Consider the following 18,595-nt stretch of genomic DNA (forward strand, 5'->3'; position numbering starts at 1 on the left):
AAAGAAGACTCTACTGTTCGTGGAGAACTATGACATTTGATGTGATATTTGTCAATACACTCCGAAGATACACAGTTCTTGAATCAAGATTTGTTTCACTCTGCCTTTATTCATTATCAACAATTAGCAAGGCGGAGGATTAATTTAAATTTATTTCTAGAGAGGCAAAGGTTGCTCATTTTCTCAGTTGACTCCAAGTCAATGTCTACATTTTATTGGACGACGAAGCACAAACACGATGATGCATTTTTATTTATTGATTTTCAATGAAGCTATCGAACACAAGGGAGCAACGTATTGATAAAATAAAATCAGATTTCTCTCTAATCAGATTAAAAACAATCATATTTCTCTTTAATTAAATTAAAAATCAGGGGCAACGTATTGATGGTTTTCTGCCAGTCTTGAGATTCAACGAGTTTTATTTAAGAGTAATGATTTTACAATATTGTTCTAAAACAAAAATTGAAACTTCATGGAAATTGATGGATTGAGGAACACACTTCATGTCAGATTCCATTAAAGATCCTAATTTTCTATAACCAACTTTTTAGATCAATATAATCTCATTATTGAGTGTGTATGAGAGACCACAAATTTATCTTAGAATATAACCCAAGAGATCGATAAATTCCTAATTTTTTATAACCAACTTTTTAGATCTAATCTTCATATTTCTAAAATGAGGAAGACAAATTCTTAATCATTACCCTATTATTGATGACCCTTTTATCATGAATATAATAGTTTAGGAAAAAACAATTAAGCTTGATAGGATGTATAGAATAAATGTTATTTTTTCTATAAAATAATCGGTCCTTTGTACTAATTAGGATTTCTAATTATCTTAATTAAATAACTAGTTTTTATTTATTTTTATACTTAATACCCGTTTATTTTTTTTATTTTAAAAGTATTTTTTAAAATAAATTTTTTTTATTTTTTTCTTTGCTTCAAATTAATTTTTTTAATATTTTCAACTTGTTTTAATATGCTAATATTAAAAATAATATTTTTTAAAATAAAAATATATTATTTTAATATGTTTCTAAATAAAAAATATTTTTAAAAATAATTACGACAAAATTAAACGATTCTTAATTAACCTAGATGTCCTTCGTGGCAGGGTTTTTGATTTTTGTAAATTTACTGATGCATATATCTGAGAGTCGTGTAATGGCGCCCTCATCGGTATTCTTAAGGCTAAGAAACCCTTTTTTGTAAAACGTACTAACAATCCAAAACACAGCCATCTAAATAACTTTTAATTCAAAGGTGGTATAATATATTAAAATTATATTTTTTATTTTTAAAAAATTATTTTTAATATTAATACATCAAAACTATCCAAAAATATAAAAATAATAATTAATTTAAAGTAAAAAAATAAATAAAATTTAAAATTAATTTTTTAAAAAATATTTTTAAAATATAAAAACAAAAGGGATATAGTCAACCTCTTGGTGTCACTATAAAATATTGATGTCGATGGATGCAAATGCCAACACTAGCCAATAAGCCAAAGAAAGAAGACTGTACTGTACGTGGAAAAGTATGCCATTTGATGTGATATTGGAATTCAACTGCCAACACACCACGGCTGATAGATGTAGACTGAACAGGAAAATTTAAAAAAATCAAAATATTTCATGTCTTCACAGCCGTTCAAAAAAGAAACAAGATCAAGCCTTGGTTTCATTTTGTCAGTTGGCTCCAAGTCAATGTCTAAATCTCCTCTTTTATGCAACGAAGTTTAATTATGGCACTGGTTGCTTGGCCTCCGCCATGCTGTGTATCGATTTTTTTTATATAATTTTTTTTTTAAAAAATTAAAATTTAAGAGTTTTATGTTTTTTTTTTGTAAAATTATATTCAAAAGTTTTATATTTGGCTATAACACTTGACTAAGAAGTAATATTAATAATATTAAACTTGCATGACTCAAGTTTAAGTGAGTTTGATTGTAACACCAAACTCAAGAGCTTTAAAATGTGATAACAAAATAGAAAAAAAATTAATATTACATAATTAAATTAAACAAAAAAAGATTAATTTAAAAGAAAAAAATAACAAAACAAAGCATTATTCTAATGATAGTGCTTTGTGAGGAGGGGCACAATAAAATCCTCTCATAAAATCATAATAATCTAATGAAAAGTAAACAAAATATATCATAAAGTTTAATTCTTAATCAAATTGATATTAAAAGATGAAATTAGAAGAAAAAAACTACTTAAGAAAAAGAAAAAGAATTCAATCAACTGGTTTAACCAGTCAAACCAAGTTAACCCGTTAAACTTGAGATCTATGTCATGAAAGTGTGATAACTAAATAAAAAAAATTTAATATTAACAAACTCAATTAAACAAAAAAAAATATTAATAAAAAATCAAAGAAAAAAACAACAAAAAAACCTATAACTAAAAGGTATCTACTTTTCACTGTGGATTTGCACAGTGCAATCCACAGTGAACGGTTGATCTCTTTTGGTTATACTTACAATATTAAAAGATAAAATTGAAAGAAAAAACACTAATGAAAAAAAAGAAAAAAATCTGAATCAACTGGGTTAACCCGCCAAATCAGGTTAACCCATCAAACTTGAGATTCGTGTTATGAGAGTGCGATAACTAAATAGATTTTTTTTTAATATTAATGAACTAAATTAAACAAAAAAAATTAATTAAAAGGAAAAAAACATAGAAAAAATCTTAAATTAACTGGGTTAACCCGTCAAACCTGAGATCCGTGTAATGAAAGTCTGATAACTAAATAGAAAGAAATTTAATATTAACAAACTAAATTAAAAAACATTGATCAAAAAGGAAAAAATAGAGAAGAAAAAAAAATCTATGCTAGGAAAAAAAACTAATGAAAAAAAAAAGCAAAATAAATATGAATATAATCCAATTTTAGAGCATGTCCAAGAAACGAGCCAATTCCCAGTTTTTGAATGTGTGTGGTAGATCACGATTCTATTTTAGAACATGATAAAAAAGGGTTAATTCTCAATTTTCAATAACCAACGTTTTAGATCTAATGCCTATATTTCTAAAGTGACACGTCAGGTTTTATTTTAAATCATTATCTTACTGTTGATGACCATTTTATCATGAATATAATAGTTTAGGAAAAAATTTAAGCTTAGGATTATTGTGAATTCAAACATTAAACTACTTATATTTGATAGGAAGTATAGAATAAATGTTATTTTTTTATTACGCTTTTTATATAAAATTCTGAATACTAATTAAAATTTCTAGTTACCAATAACTAGTTTTTATTTATTTTTATAATTAGTATCAATTTATTTTTGTGTTTTAAAATTATTTTTTTAAATTAAAATCTTTTATTTTTTTGTTTTAAAATTAATATTTTTAAATTATTTTAATGTGTTAGCATCAAAAATAAATTTTTAAAAAGTTATTACTACAATATCAAAAGTAATCTTAATTCAATGGATACCCTTCGTGGCAGGGTTTTTTATTTTTGATTTTTTTTATCTACCAATGCATATAGTTGAGAGTGGGGTAAGGGCACTCATCGGTATTCTTAAGGCGAAGTGAAGAGTAGAAACAACATAATCTTTTATTTTCTTTTTAAAATAAAAAATAAAAGTCGCATATTTTTTGTTTTTTTTTTTAGAAAAAAGCACGGTTATACTACCGGTACAGCGTAATCAATAAGAATTTAACACGTTATACTACTTTTATTAGTGGTACAACGCTTAAAAATATTTATTTATACCAAGATTTGTCGCAAATAAAACACCTTTAATTTAATTTATTTTTGTATATATGTTTTAAGATTACATTATTTTCCGTACCACAACTAATTATATTATGCTATTGAAAATAGCGCTATTATTTAATCTATGTCTTTGTTCTCAAATATACTAATTTATAAATAAAAAAATCCTATTTTATTAAAAAAAATCCTTTTTTAAGATTATTGTGTCTTTTTTTTTATTACCCATGACTCACTTACGAGGGGCTTCAAAGCCAAAAAATAAAATAAAAAAAAAAACCCAACAATTTATATATGTAATTAATTACATATCTTTCTCTGAAACTAAAAAAACTGAGGCTGCTAGAGGGCAGAGGACTACTATTCCCAACTTTTTAAGCAGTTCTTTTTTGTATTTTCTTTTATTATTGTTGGTTAATACAAACTAAAAGATGATAAATAAATTGAGAGATTAATACAAACTAAAAGATGATAAATAAATAAATAAATATCAATCAATTCGAGACAAATGCAAAATGATGCAAGTGGACGCTATCAGTGTATTCTTATGGCTGGCTTTCAGTTGTTTTCCCCCCTAAATTAAGGCGTTGGAAAATAGACCAATGAAGTGGTCTTTACGCTCAATGTGAAGTGTGTTTTTGGATTGCACAATGTAATTTATGTATTTGCACAATAGTTGTGTGATTTACATATATTTTATTTATGTTGAATAATATTTTAAAATGTAAAAGACTACTGTACGTGGAAAACTATGCCATTTGATGTGATATTGGAATTCAACTGCCAACACACCACGGCTGATAGATGTAGACTGAACAGGAATATTTAAAAAAATTAAAATATTTCATGCCTTCACAGTCGTTTAGAAACGAAACAAGATCAAACCTTGATTAAAAATCTAATTTAAGAAAAAAAATTTTAAATTTTAATAAAATGTATGTTAAAATTCAACGACAAACACCCCTTACTCTTCTATTGGCTGTAGAGATAGAATAAAACTGCCAATTATATATATAAACATGAGGAGGTGGGCTGTACCAACATAATCTCATCAAGCCTATTAAACCATTTTAGAACATGACGAAGAGACTGGTAAGAAATCCAGTTTTCCATAACAGACTTTCAGATATAATGCTATATTTCCAAAGTAAAGACCCTGTTCTATATTTTTACTAGTTACATGCCCCGCGCGATGCCACGGGTCAATTATTTTTTGCATTTTAAAAATAGTTAAGATCTAAAAGTATTATGTTTTTTTTTTTAACTAATCTATTAAATTATCACACTTTTATAACACAACCTTGCAGCTAGACCCATGTCCAATGCTTTTTTGCAAAGTTATACCCAAGAGTCTCAGATTTGGTTGCAACGCTTGATCCAAGAGTAATGTTTATAATATTAATAATAACATTAAACTTGGGTTAACCCTTAGCATAAAAGTGTCTGGATTGCAATACCAGACCCAATAACATTTGACATGGGTCTGGCTGCAAGGTTGTGTCATAAAAGTGTGATAATTTAATAGATTAGTTAAAAAAAACCAACATGAAGAAAAAAACTAATGAAAAAAAAAATATATATATGAATTAATTGGGTTAACCCTTCAAACCAGGTTAACCCGTCATACCTTGAATTTGCATCATGAAAGCTTGATAGTTAAAAAGAAAAAAACAAATTAATGGGTTAACCCAAAATTAACTGGGCTAACTCGTCAAACCAGGTTCACCTGTCAAACCCAGAATCCGTGTAATGAAAGTTTGATAACTAAATAGAAAAAAATTTAACATTAACAATTTAAATTAAACAAAAAAAATTAATTAAAAAAAACATCAGCCTTTTCACTGTGGACTGCACTGTGCAGTTCACAGTCAAAGGCATAAAAAAAAACTAAAGGCATCAATCGAGAACTACTTAGAAAAAAATTTAATATTAAGAAACTAAATTAATTAAATAAAATTAATTAAAAAGAAAAAAAACCTCTAAGAAGAAAAAAACTAAATAGAAAGAAATTTAACATTAACAAACTAAACTAAACAAAACGAAAAAAATAATTAAAAAGAAAAAAAAAAGCAAAAAATAAAATAAAATTCATGTTAACTCGTCAAACCAAGTTAACTCATTAAACCCGGGATCTGTGTCATGAATATCTGGTAACTAAATAAAAAAAAGTGAATATTAACAAACTGAACTAAACAAAAAAAATTAATTAAAAAGAAAAAAATTCGGGTTAACTCGTCAAACCATGTTAATCTGTTAAACCCGGTATTTGTATCATGAAAGTCTGATAACTAAATAAAAAAAATTTAACATTAACAAACTAAATTAAACAAAAATATTTATGAAAATAATAATAATAAAAAATTAACGGGTCAACCCGGAATTAACTGGGTTCACTCATGAAACCAGGTTAACCCGTGAAACTCAGGATATGTGTCATGAAAGTCTAATAACTAAATAGAAAGAAATTTAACATTAACAAACTAAAGTAAATGAAAAAAATTAATTAAAAAAAATAAAAAAAAGTAAAAAAAATCCCAAAAAGCATAAAAAAAACTAAAAAAACTTAGATAAAAAAAAACGGCTTAAGGAAGGAATCAGTGTTTTACTGTGGACTGCACTGTGCAGTCCACAGTAAAACACTGATTCCTTTTAGTTATAGTTTAAAAAATTGACGGGTCAACCCGGAATTAACTGGGTTCACTCGTGAAACCAGGTTAACCCGTGAAACTCAGGATATGTGTCATGAAAGTCTAATAACTAAATAGAAAGAAATTTAACATTAACAAACTAAACTAAATGAAAAAAAATTAATTAAAAAAAATAAAAAAAAGTAAAAAAAAATTCCAAAAAGCATAAAAAAACTAAAAAAACTTAGATAAACTAAAAAAAAAAAAGCTTAAGAAAGGAATCAGTGTTTTACTGTGGACTGCACAGTACAATTCACAGTAAAACACTGATTCCTTTTAGTTATAGTTTAATACTCAGTTCACTAAAATGTCCTTGGCGGTAATTTTCTTTTAACTTTTATTCTTATCAATTTACCTATACATATATTTCAGAGTCGCATAATGCCAGTCATCGGTATTCAAAAGGCGGCGAAGGGAAGAGTAAAAGCAACGTGTTAGGTATTCATCGATAATGACAGTCAAACGTGAGACCATTGAATTAATGAACCTCTTGCTGTCACTGTTCTTGATGTCTATTGCTGTCACTGGCAGGTTTCGACAATACGCCAAAAAAATAATTTTTTTTAAATAACAAAATGACAGTTCAACCTCAAACAATTTCTTAAATAATATATAATGTTATAGATTTAATATAAAACTATTCATATAATCTCATTTAATATTTTAAGTTTTTAAATAATATCAGAGTTATTAAATACATTATGAGAGTTAATAACGAGCAAGGTTTAGATTCAGGGTAAGTCAGGAGAATTAATCCAAATATTTTTTTTTAAATAAAACTTTAAAATAACATTATTTTAATTAAAAAAAAGAAAAAGATCAAAGAAATTTTTACCAAATTTAAACTAAAATTTACCAGATTAATCGAATCACAAGTACACCTGAGTTTTTAACTGCATGTAACTTTACAAGTGACGATTAGCCGGACCAGCAAAGAAACAAAGAAAAGAAAAATTCTATATAATGGCCATCGTTAGTTTGATGACTGCCTGTGTAGATTCTTGTGGAAAAGATCAAAATACTTTCTTGTTCTTTGATAATAATTAATTAAATTAAAAATGAGTTGCAACATATTGATGGTTTTCTGCAAGTCTTAAGATTAAACGAGTTTTATTTAAGAGTAATAATTTTACATTGTTCTAAAACAAAAACAAATATTGAAACTTCATGGAAATTGATGGACTGAGGAACCTTACGTCACCTTCCATAAAAGATCCACTTGATCAAAGATGGGCCCGCCGGACGGCAATGCATGGTGCTCTCCCCTATAAAGAGCCTTTGGCTCCTAACAAGTATTTGATACATTAATTTCAAGCAGAAACAGAGGGGTACAAATGGGATTCAACAGGTTCTCTCTGCCAGCAGTGGCGGTGATAATGATGATTAATGCCATGCTTCTATCACAAGCGTGTTTGGAGGAAGAACGAATTGCTCTTTTGCAAATCAAAACTTCCTTTGGTGAAAACCCAAATCTTAAGTCATCCCCGGTACTCTCTTGGGGAAAAGATGCCCTCTGTTGCAGTTGGGAAGGAGTTACCTGCAGCAATTCCACTACAAGACGAGTCGTCGAAATCCATCTTCGAATTTGGTCCTCATCTATGGAACATTGGTACCTAAATGCATCTATATTTCTTCCCTTCCAAGAACTCAATGTTCTTGACTTGACTGGAAATAGCATAGCTGGCTGTGTTGCGAATGAAGGTTTGCCTCTTCATTAAAGACTTCATCTTTCGTAATTTTAGCACGAAAATGAACATATATAAACTGAAATCGATTTATTCTTTTAATTAATCAAATAATTTTTTTTTAGCTTTATACCCTATCAACTAACTAGAAATCGTGCATGCATGCAGGTTTCGAAAGGCTATCAAGACTTGCCAAATTGGAGGTTCTTGTTTTGTATTACAATTACTTTAACAATAGCATCCTATCATCCCTCAAAGATCTTTCATCTCTTAAATATCTAGATCTTGATGGCAATCAATTGAAAGGATCAATAAACACAAAAGGTACTTAGATACATACAAACACATCATCACAACCAATTGAAAAGGACTCGAAATGTTAGACACGCACATGTTCTATTTATTCTTTGATATGAAGTTATGAATTGATCCCTATAAGTTTCAATTTGAGAATAACAGACCTAAAAGTTTTATATTAACTCTTGTCTTTGTAAACTCAGAATTTGATTCATTGAGCAACTTGGAGGTGCTATCACTGGTTGGAAATAGGATCCACGGTTTTGTAGCCTTAAAAGGTATCAATTAATTAAAGGTCGTTTAATAACTATTTTATTTCTCTTTTTTACTCTTTTTTTTGTATGTGTTTGTCTTTGATTTTTGAATAACGGAACACACTTGGTCTCAATCATATATTTAAATTAGTGGTAATCCAAAGCTGGGAGGTGTCATTGTAAGCAGTACTCAATATCGGCTTGATTCTCAACCAGTTTATTCTAACATTCACTATTAATCTCCGGTGACTTTGGGTGCATGGTCCTGTAAAAGGGCTCTCCTGTCATCTGCTTCTTGTTATCCTTTAAATATATTAAAATTCTTAATATATTCAGGATTTCTAAAAATATATTCAGGATTTCTAAAAATATCGTAACATGTGTAGCTGAAATATATAAATCTCTCGTTTATTATCAAAAATTATTTTTTTAATTTATTTTTTACATCAACACATCAAAACAATTTAAAAATAATATAAAAAAATAATTTATAGCAAAAACCAATAATCAAATTTTGATGAAAAACATATTAAATCTCAATGCCAAACAAGCACTAGGAGCTTAATTGGTGTTGCGGTTGAACCATCGTTTCTCTATTGTTTTTTTATTTTAAATTATTTTTTATGTTTTTTTTATTATTTTAATGTGCTAATATTAAAAATAAATTTTAAAAAATAAAAAAATTATCATTTTAATACATTTTCAAACAACAAACACTTTAAAATATAATTTATTAGGTGATGAATCGTAATTGTTAAATTTAGTTTGATACCAAACCATAGGATTAACCTATAATTTTTTTCTCAATATTTCAAATAATTAACGATTTTGACGTGAGTGATAATCACTAACCTAGAGTTGTTGGTTTTCAAATAAAAGATCTGTCTTTTAATTAACTTGTTCTTTGAAGACAAAAGTGAATATTTAGGATTTGAAATGTAATTGATTTTGAAATTAATCACTAACCGCTTGCTATAAATATCACGCAGGCTCTGAAGGACCGTCAAGACTTAACAAATTGGAGAGTCTTGATTTAAGCTACAATTACTTCAACAATAGCATCCTATCATCCCTCAAAGGGCTTGCATCTCTCAAACATCTGTATCTTGATGGCAACAGATTGCAAGGATTAATAAACATGAAAGGTACTTAGACCCTCACAAACACATCATTATAACTAATTGAAAAAGAGTCGAAATGTTCTATTCTTTGATATGAAGTTATGAATTGATCCCTATAAGTTTCAATTTGAGAGTCGTTTGATAACTTTTTTATTTCTTTTTTTACTCTTTTTTTTTGTTTGTTTGTCTTTGATTTTTAAATAACAGAACACACTTGGTCTCAATCATATATTTAAATTAGTGGGAAAATCCAAAGCTGGGAGGTGTCATTGTATGCAGTACTCAGTACCGGCTTGATTCTCAACCAGTTCATTCTACCATTCACTATTAACCTCCGATGATTTTGGGTGCATGGTCCTGTAAAAGGACTCTCATGTGATCTGCTTGTTGCTATCCTGTAAATATATTAAAATTCATAATACATTCAGAATTTCTAAAAGGATTATGTAGATGAAATATATAATTCTCTCGTTTACTATAAAAAAAATATTAACTCCGAGTGGTTTGATAAGTTAACCAACTGGGGAGTCTAAAAGTACAATAAATGTTATTTTTTATTTTGAAATGTATAAAAAACTATTTTTTTAATATTTTTTAAATTTATTTTTTACATGAGCACATCAAAACAATTTAAAAAAAATATAAAAAATTAATTTGAAGCAAAAATCAATAATCAAATTTTTATGAAAAACATATTAAATCTCAATGCCAAACAGACACTACGAGATTATTTGATGTTGTGGTTGAATTGTCGTTTCTCTATTGTTTTTTATTTTTTTTTGTTTTAAATTGTTTTTTTATTTTTTTTATTGTTTTAATGTGCTAATATCAAAAATAAATTTAAAAAAATATATAAAAAATTATTTTAATTTATGCGCTCTAATAAGGTGATGAATCATAATTGTTAAATTTAGTTTGATACCAAACCATAGGATTAACCTATAATTTTTTTCTCAATATTTCAAATAATTAACGATTTTGACGTGAGTGATAATCACTAACCTATAGTTTCAAATAAAAGATCTGTCTTTTAATTAACTTGTTCTTTGAAGACAAAAGTGAATATTTAGGATTTGAAATGTAATTGATTTTGAAATTAATCACTAACCGCTTGCTATAAATATCATGCAGGCTCTGAAGGACCGTCAAGGCTTAACAAATTGGAAAGTCTTCATTTAGGCAACAATTACTTCAACAATAGCATCCTATCATCCCTCAAAGGGCTTTCATCTCTCAAACATTTGTATCTTGATGGCAACTGGTTGCAAGGATTAATAAACATGAAAGGTAATTAGACCCACACAAACACATCATCAGAACTAATTGAAAAGGAGTCGAAATGTTACATATAAGTTTCAATTTGAGAATAAAAGGCCTAAAAATTTTATATTAACTCTTTTGTATTCTTTTCTTAACTCAGAATTTGATTCATTGAGCAACTTGGAGGTGCTATCACTGGTTGGAAATAGGATCCACGGTTTTATAGCCTTAACAGGTATCAATTAATTAAAGGTCGTTTGATAACTATTTTATTTCTCTTTTTTACTCTTTTTTTTTGTATGTGTTTGTCTTTGATTTTTGAATAACGGAACACACTTGGTCTCAATCATATATTTAAATTAGTGGTAATCCAAAGCTAGGAGGTGTCATTGTAAGCAGTACTCAATACCGGCTTGATTCTCAACCAGTTCATTCTAACATTCACTATTAATCTCCGGTGACTTTGGATGCATGGTCCTGTAAAAGGGCTCTCCTGTCATCTGCTTCTTGTTATCCTTTAAATATATTAAAATTCTTAATATATTCAGGATTTCTAAAAATATATTTAGGATTTCTAAAAATATCGTAACATGTGTAGCTGAAATATATAAATCTCTCGTTTATTATCAAAAATTATTTTTTTAATTTATTTTTTACATCAGCACATCAAAACAATTTAAAAATAATATAAAAAATTAATTTGTAGCAAAAACCAATAATCAAATTTTGATGAAAAACATATTAAATCTCAATGCCAAAGAAGCACTAGGAGCTTAATTGGTGTTGCGGTTGAACCATCGTTTCTCTATTGTTTTTTTATTTTAAATTATTTTTTATGTTTTTTTTATTTTAATGTGCTAATATTAAAAATAAATTTTAAAAAATAAAAAAAATTATCATTTTAATACATTTTCAAACAACAAACACTTTAAAATATAATTTATGCGCTCTAATTAGGTGATGAATCGTAATTGTTAAATTTAGTTTGATACCAAACCATAGGATTAACCTATAATTTTTTTCTCAATATTTCAAATAATTAACGATTTTGACGTGAGTGATAATCATGTAGTTGGTTTTCAAATCAAAGATTTGTCTCTTAATTAAATTCTTTGAAGACAAAAATGAATATTTAGGATTTGAAATGTAATTGATTTTGAAATTAATCATTAACCGCTTGCTATAAATATCTTGCAGGCTCTGAAGGACCATCAAGGCTTAACAAATTAGAGGTTCTTTACTTGAATGACAATCACTTCAACAATAGCATCCTATCATCCCTTAAAGGGCTTTCATCTCTCAAATATCTGTCTCTTGATGGCAACCAGTTGCAAGGATCAATAAACATGAAAGGTACTTAGACCCTCACAAACACATTATCATAACTAATTGAAAAAGAGTTGAAATGTTCTATTCTTTGATATTAAGTTATGAATTGATCCCTATAAGTTTCAATTTGAGAATAAAATGCCTAAAGGTTTTATATTAACTCTTTTGTATTGTTTTCTTAACTTAGATTTTGACGTGAGTGATAATCATGTAGTTGGTTTTCAAATCAAAGACTTGTTTCTTAATTAAATTTTTTGAAGATAAAAATGAATATTTAGGATTTAAAATGTAATTAATTTTTTTAAAATTAATCAGTAATCGCTTGTTATAAATATCATGCCGGTTATGAAGGACCACTCAGGCTTAACAAATTGAAAAGTCTTAATTTAGCCTACAATAGAATCAATGATAGCATCTTATCATTCTTCGAAGGGTTTTCATCTCTCAAGCATCTATATCTTTATAATCAGTTGGACGGATTAATAGACACGAAAGGTTACATGCCTACATATATTCCTTTTTTTTAATATATATATTACTAGTTTTTTTACAAGTGATAAGATGATTTTATTTTATTTTTTGTTTGTAATTTTAGAATATAGTCTCGAAACTACCTCGTTAATTGGAATTAAATAATCAAAACTGATATTATACATGAAAATAATTAAAATCCCTTTTAATAATTACTACTAGCAACACACTTCCACAACTATTATCTGTTTTCTAAAATATTCTTAATACTTTATTATTAGAATAATAAGGATATGTATTTTTAATAGTACTTCTAAAATTTATTTGGTTTTGTTGTGCTTTCATATAAAACACTTACTTTAATTAATTACTTTAAAACACTTACATAATTATCTCGTAATCATCTTTCACATGTTTTTTCTAGAATAGTTTACTAACTATAATCTTTTACTCTATGTTTTTGCTTTATTAATATGAATAACTTATTTTATTAAACTCAAATTTACTCAAACGATAGGAATAAATTAAGTTAATCTTGGACTCGTAGCATTTTTGTCAAGCTATTAGAAGAACTAAGCATGTATATAAGAAAAGAATATTTAATACATGGAATTAGGAATATTTAATAGTATATTGTTAAAATAATAAGGATATGGATTTTTTTTCTTTAGATAAATATATGAACAACGTTAATATATTTGTTTTTCATATCAATGGAAAATAATCCTTATTCTTTCTATTTTCTTTTATAATTTTGTTTTTCCATTTACTCATTCAGTTACAATTTGTCAAATATTTTGTTTTCAATTCGGTTTTTATTTTTTAATTTCTATTTTTTTTCTTAGTTTTTTTGTTAATTTTTTTTTAGTTTTCAATTTCAATCGAGGTTTAGGTTATTTTATTTTTTTTAATTTGACCATCATTATTTTGATTTGTTTTTTTATTTGTGAAAGTTATTTTTCTTTTCAATTTAATACCCAATTGAAAATTTTTGCTTGCCCTCTAATTTATTTTTATTTTAATTTTCACCCTTATTTTTTTAATTATAATTTTTTAATTTTGATCCTTTTCTGTAATTGATTTTTTTTTCTTAGCTTCATCCTTTAGCTTTTGATTTGTCAGGGATCGAGTTTCGTGATTTTTTTATTTATGGTACTTCTAAACTAATGACCCAGGTCACAAGTTTTAAAGTTAATGTGGTTCAACATCCTTTTTTCTTGCTCATTTTCTTTTCCAATTTTATCGTTCTATATTATTTTTTAAAAATAGCATTATTTTTATTTTATTTTATTCAATCAATTTCACATGTGTTTTTATTTCTATTATCTTTTTATTGATTTTAATAAAAATATTCAATAAATACAACTTGATAAATATTTCATTTTACGAGATCAAATATTTTGATCTACATCTATTTTTTAATTTTTCAAGTTTTCTTCTAGTTATTGTTAACGATTTTTTTTATTTATTTATATGGATAATTATCGATTTATTTATTTAGATATACTTGCATAAACTTTTCAATTTATACTTTGATTTTTTTATATAAAAAAAACACATCAAAATAGTTTGCATATCTAATTTTCTTTTTTAAAAATATACAACTGGCATTGAAATATGGGCCAAATAACCACACACACACACAAGATGCAATTCTAAGTCTATTAAATGGGAAAGGCATGAATTGTTTAATAGTCAATATATTTAAACCTAAACCCATATTTTGTATTAAATTTATATGAATGCACAATGTGAGGGTGTGGGGACGTATGCAGAGAACTTAATTTTGATCGATGTTCAAACTAGTTTGAGGATATTTCTTACCATTAAACCATGAAAATAAAAGATTTAACATGTAAATTGGGTTTCTTTTGCCCTGTGTATTGACAAAAAGTAGATAAAATAAAATATTTATGCCAACGGTGAAAAAAGAGAAAAATATGAGAAGAGGTTTTAAATAAATAGTTTGAATTTAGTTTATCTTATCACATAAACCAATTGAATTATTTAAAATTTATATTAGATATTTTTAGATAAAATGTAAAAATAATAATAATGAAGAAAATCATCTCTTACACTAATTCAATCATTATTAATAAGTCCTCCAAGTTGTTTTAAAGTTTATGACAATATAGGATTTGGATTATGTAATTTTTGAAACTTTATTATTTTGTTAATTATGCTTTTTCTTTCTTAATAAAATTACAAAATCAATTGATACAATAGTATCTCTTTAGAGTAATAAGAATGTCATTCTAAATGCATCAAGAAAATTATATATATAATTTTATTACTTTTTTTTTTATTTTAGTTTTAGGAAAAAATCTGTTAAAACCAATTTCAAATTAATAAGAAAAAATTAAAAATTGATACTAAGCACCAATTAAAAATCTCTTAAAACCAATTTCAAATATAATCAAATGATTAAGAAATTGATTACATGTGAATAATTAAACAACCACAATATTATATTACTACCTCAATGCAGAGTCATATAACTAGTTTAGTAATAGTTTCCTAGTCCTCGCATATAAGAAGAGCCTTCATTAATCCTATAATATTGCTCGCCCTCTGTACGATCCTACACTTTCCATTACATTATTGTATGCTAAATTTCTTTTAACATGGATAATTTGCAGGCCTTTGTGAGTTAAAGCATCTCCAGGAACTAGATATCAGCTACAATGATCTCAAAGGTTCTTTGCCTTCGTGTTTCTCGAATTTGACAAATCTTCAAGTTTTAGATATCTCTTTCAACAACTTCACTGGAAATATATCATTGAGTCCCATTGGAAGTCTCACGTCCATTCAAGATCTAAGACTTTCACACAATCACTTCCAAATCCCAATCTCACTTGGCCCATTTTTTAACCTTTCAAACCTCAAGAATTTGAATGGTAACCGTAATGAATTATACCAGTCAACAGAGCTGGTACACAATTTAATTCCAAGGTTCCAGTTACAGAGGCTTTCTTTGGCATATACTGGATCCGGCGGGACATTTCCGAAATCCCTGTACTATCAACATGACCTTCAATTTGTTGATCTCTCACACATCAAAATGACAGGAGAATTTCCGAGCTGGTTGTTACAAAACAACACAAAACTCGAAGAGCTTTATTTGGTCAACAATTCCCTTTCAGGATCTTTCCAATTAGCAAATCATTCCCTTGTGAGACTGTCACATTTGGATATATCGAGAAATCACATCCACAATCAAATTCCTACTGAAATTGGAGCATGTTTCCCGAGGTTAGTGTTTTTGAACCTGTCCAGAAATGATTTCGATGGTAGCATTCCCTCTTCGATCAACAATATGAGCCTCTTGAAAGTCTTAGATTTGTCCAACAATGGCTTGTCAGGCAACATACCTGAGCAGTTGGTGGAAAACTGTTTATCATTAGAGGTTATCATGCTTTCAAATAATTATTTGAAAGGCCAGCTTTTCTGGAAAAATTTCAACTTAACATACTTGACCGAGCTGATATTAAGAGGGAATCAGTTAACCGGGATTCTTCCGAATAGCTTATCTAATTGTTCTGCATTGCAAGCATTGGATGTCAGTCTCAATAATTTATCTGGTAAGATACCGAGATGGATAGGGTATATGTCTTCTCTTCAATATTTAGACCTTTCAGAGAACAATCTTTTTGGAATTCTACCATCCAACTTTTGTTCTTCAAGGATGATGATAGAAGTTTATTTATCAAAAAATAAACTAGAAGGATCACTGATTGGTGCGCTCGATGGTTGTCTGTCGCTGAAGAGATTAGATATTAGCCATAATTATTTTAAAGGTGGCATTCCCGAGTCAATTGGTTCTTTGTTAGAGTTAAGCTTTCTTCTTTTAGGTTATAATAATCTAGAAGGTGAAATCCCAAGACAGCTGTGCGAACTAAAGAAATTAAGCTTGATTGATCTTTCTCATAATAATCTGTGTGGTCATATTCTTCCATGCCTACATCCTAGAAGCGAGTGGTATAGGGAATGGGACAGTGCTCCTACTATGCCTTCAGCATATGCTCCTATGCCTTCATCATATGCTCCTGAGTATATGCCGCCAGCATATGCTCCTATGCCCTTGGAAGATCCTTCTGTTAATAAATCTGTTGAGATTACAACAAAGAGTATATCGTATTCATTCAAGGGAATCATCCTCACTTACATCTCCGGTATCGATCTCTCCTGCAACAATTTGACAGGAGAGATTCCTTTTGAGCTTGGAAACCTCAGCAACATTAAGTTGTTGAATCTATCCCATAACAGTTTAACAGGTCCCATACCACCTACATTTTCAAACCTGAAGGAAATTGAAACTCTGGATCTTTCCTACAACAACTTGAACGGGGAAATTCCTCCCCAGCTTCTCGACTTAAACTTCCTTTCTGCTTTCAGTGTAGCCCACAATAACTTATCTGGCAAAACGCCAAAGATGGTTGCACAATTCTCAACATTCAGCAAGTCTTGCTATGAGGGAAATCCGTTGCTTTGTGGACCACCACTCGCCAAAAATTGTACTGGAGCAATACCACCATCACCACTGCCAAGGTCTCAGACTCATAAAAAAGAAGAAAATGGCGTTATTGATATGGAGGCTTTCTATGTGACATTTTCAGTAGCATACATCATGGTCCTGTTGGCAATAGGTGCAGTTCTGTATATAAACCCACATTGGAGACAAGCATGGTTTTACTTTATTGGGAAGAGCATCAATAATTGCTATTACGTTCTTGTGGACAATTTACCTGTGCCAGCCAGGTTCAGACGATTTCAGCCTTGTGTCTAAAACGGTATTGGCTTAGTGTATACTGTGTTTAGTGTTTACATTTTCAAGTTGTGATTCATCAATAAACCAATCTTTATAATTGGTGTTAATATATGTTCAAACACTCTGTGCCATCCTACAAATAATGTTCTGTTTTTTTCTTACCTCACTGCCAAGCAAGGTTGCAATGAAGCAAATCATTTATTTTCGATTATGTTTCGAAGACTAATTTCTCTAGTAGTTATATAGTTGCACCTATCTTTGAATTAGAGATTTGTTAAACTTTTTACTTTTGATACGTTAAAGAGAAATTAGTATACCAAGACTCAAGGCATGGAAAAGACAATAATTATGCATTGATTTTTTTATTGAGTATTTGCTTGAACATATATGCAGTGCTATGTTGACTTTAGTGTTACAGCTAATAAAATTACAATATGGTTTCTTTTATAAAAAAATATGAAGGGTCATGTTGGTGAGATATCATGAGAGTAGACTAGTTCTCTATATCTAGAGTTATAATTAATCAACAAAATAATCAACAAAATAAATGTTATATATCCAATAAATATTTTCATAGTTTTAAAAATGTGAAAGGTCATAGTTCCGAGTTTGTGTGATGTGCTTCTTGAGATGAGACTTAATATAGATATAAGTAGGCTCTCTATAAAGTGTTATTTGTTTTGAAAACTTAATTGCAGTGTTGATTAATGTATTAAGTGTTAATATATGCTATTAATATGATGAGATAAAATTAAATTTTACTATCGAATGGGTGTATAGGTTTCATTGGAATGAATATCTAAGGCATTTACTAAAACTTTCTAGTTACATTTATATTCTGGAGTGTTACGTGGTTATTTTGATTTGGATGATGAATATCTGTATATGAAGATAATATTTGAAAGTTTTGTAATTTTTTTTTGAATGTTTTTCAAAAGTTTTTTTTTTAAAAAATATTAATTTGATTTTTTTTATT

The 18,595-nt window shown here is 27.9% G+C and overlaps 1 protein-coding gene across 1 annotated transcript; it reads left to right on the plus strand.

Moving 5' to 3' along the window:
• Positions 1-7,753: 7,753 nt before the first annotated feature.
• Positions 7,754-17,780, plus strand: LOC133674285 (cuscuta receptor 1-like). The gene is made up of 8 exons (XM_062095331.1): positions 7,754-8,135; positions 8,288-8,443; positions 8,620-8,694; positions 9,660-9,815; positions 10,923-11,078; positions 11,212-11,286; positions 12,249-12,404; positions 15,491-17,780. The coding sequence occupies exons 1-8, from the start codon at positions 7,769-7,771 to the stop codon at positions 17,635-17,637; spliced, it is 3,288 nt and encodes a 1,095-aa protein (XP_061951315.1). The 5' UTR covers positions 7,754-7,768; the 3' UTR covers positions 17,638-17,780.
• The last annotated feature ends 815 nt before the right edge of the window (positions 17,781-18,595 follow it).

The sequence above is a fragment of the Populus nigra genome, chromosome 15 (assembly GCF_951802175.1).
Source record: "Populus nigra chromosome 15, ddPopNigr1.1, whole genome shotgun sequence".
Classification (NCBI taxonomy): Eukaryota; Viridiplantae; Streptophyta; class Magnoliopsida; order Malpighiales; family Salicaceae; genus Populus; species Populus nigra.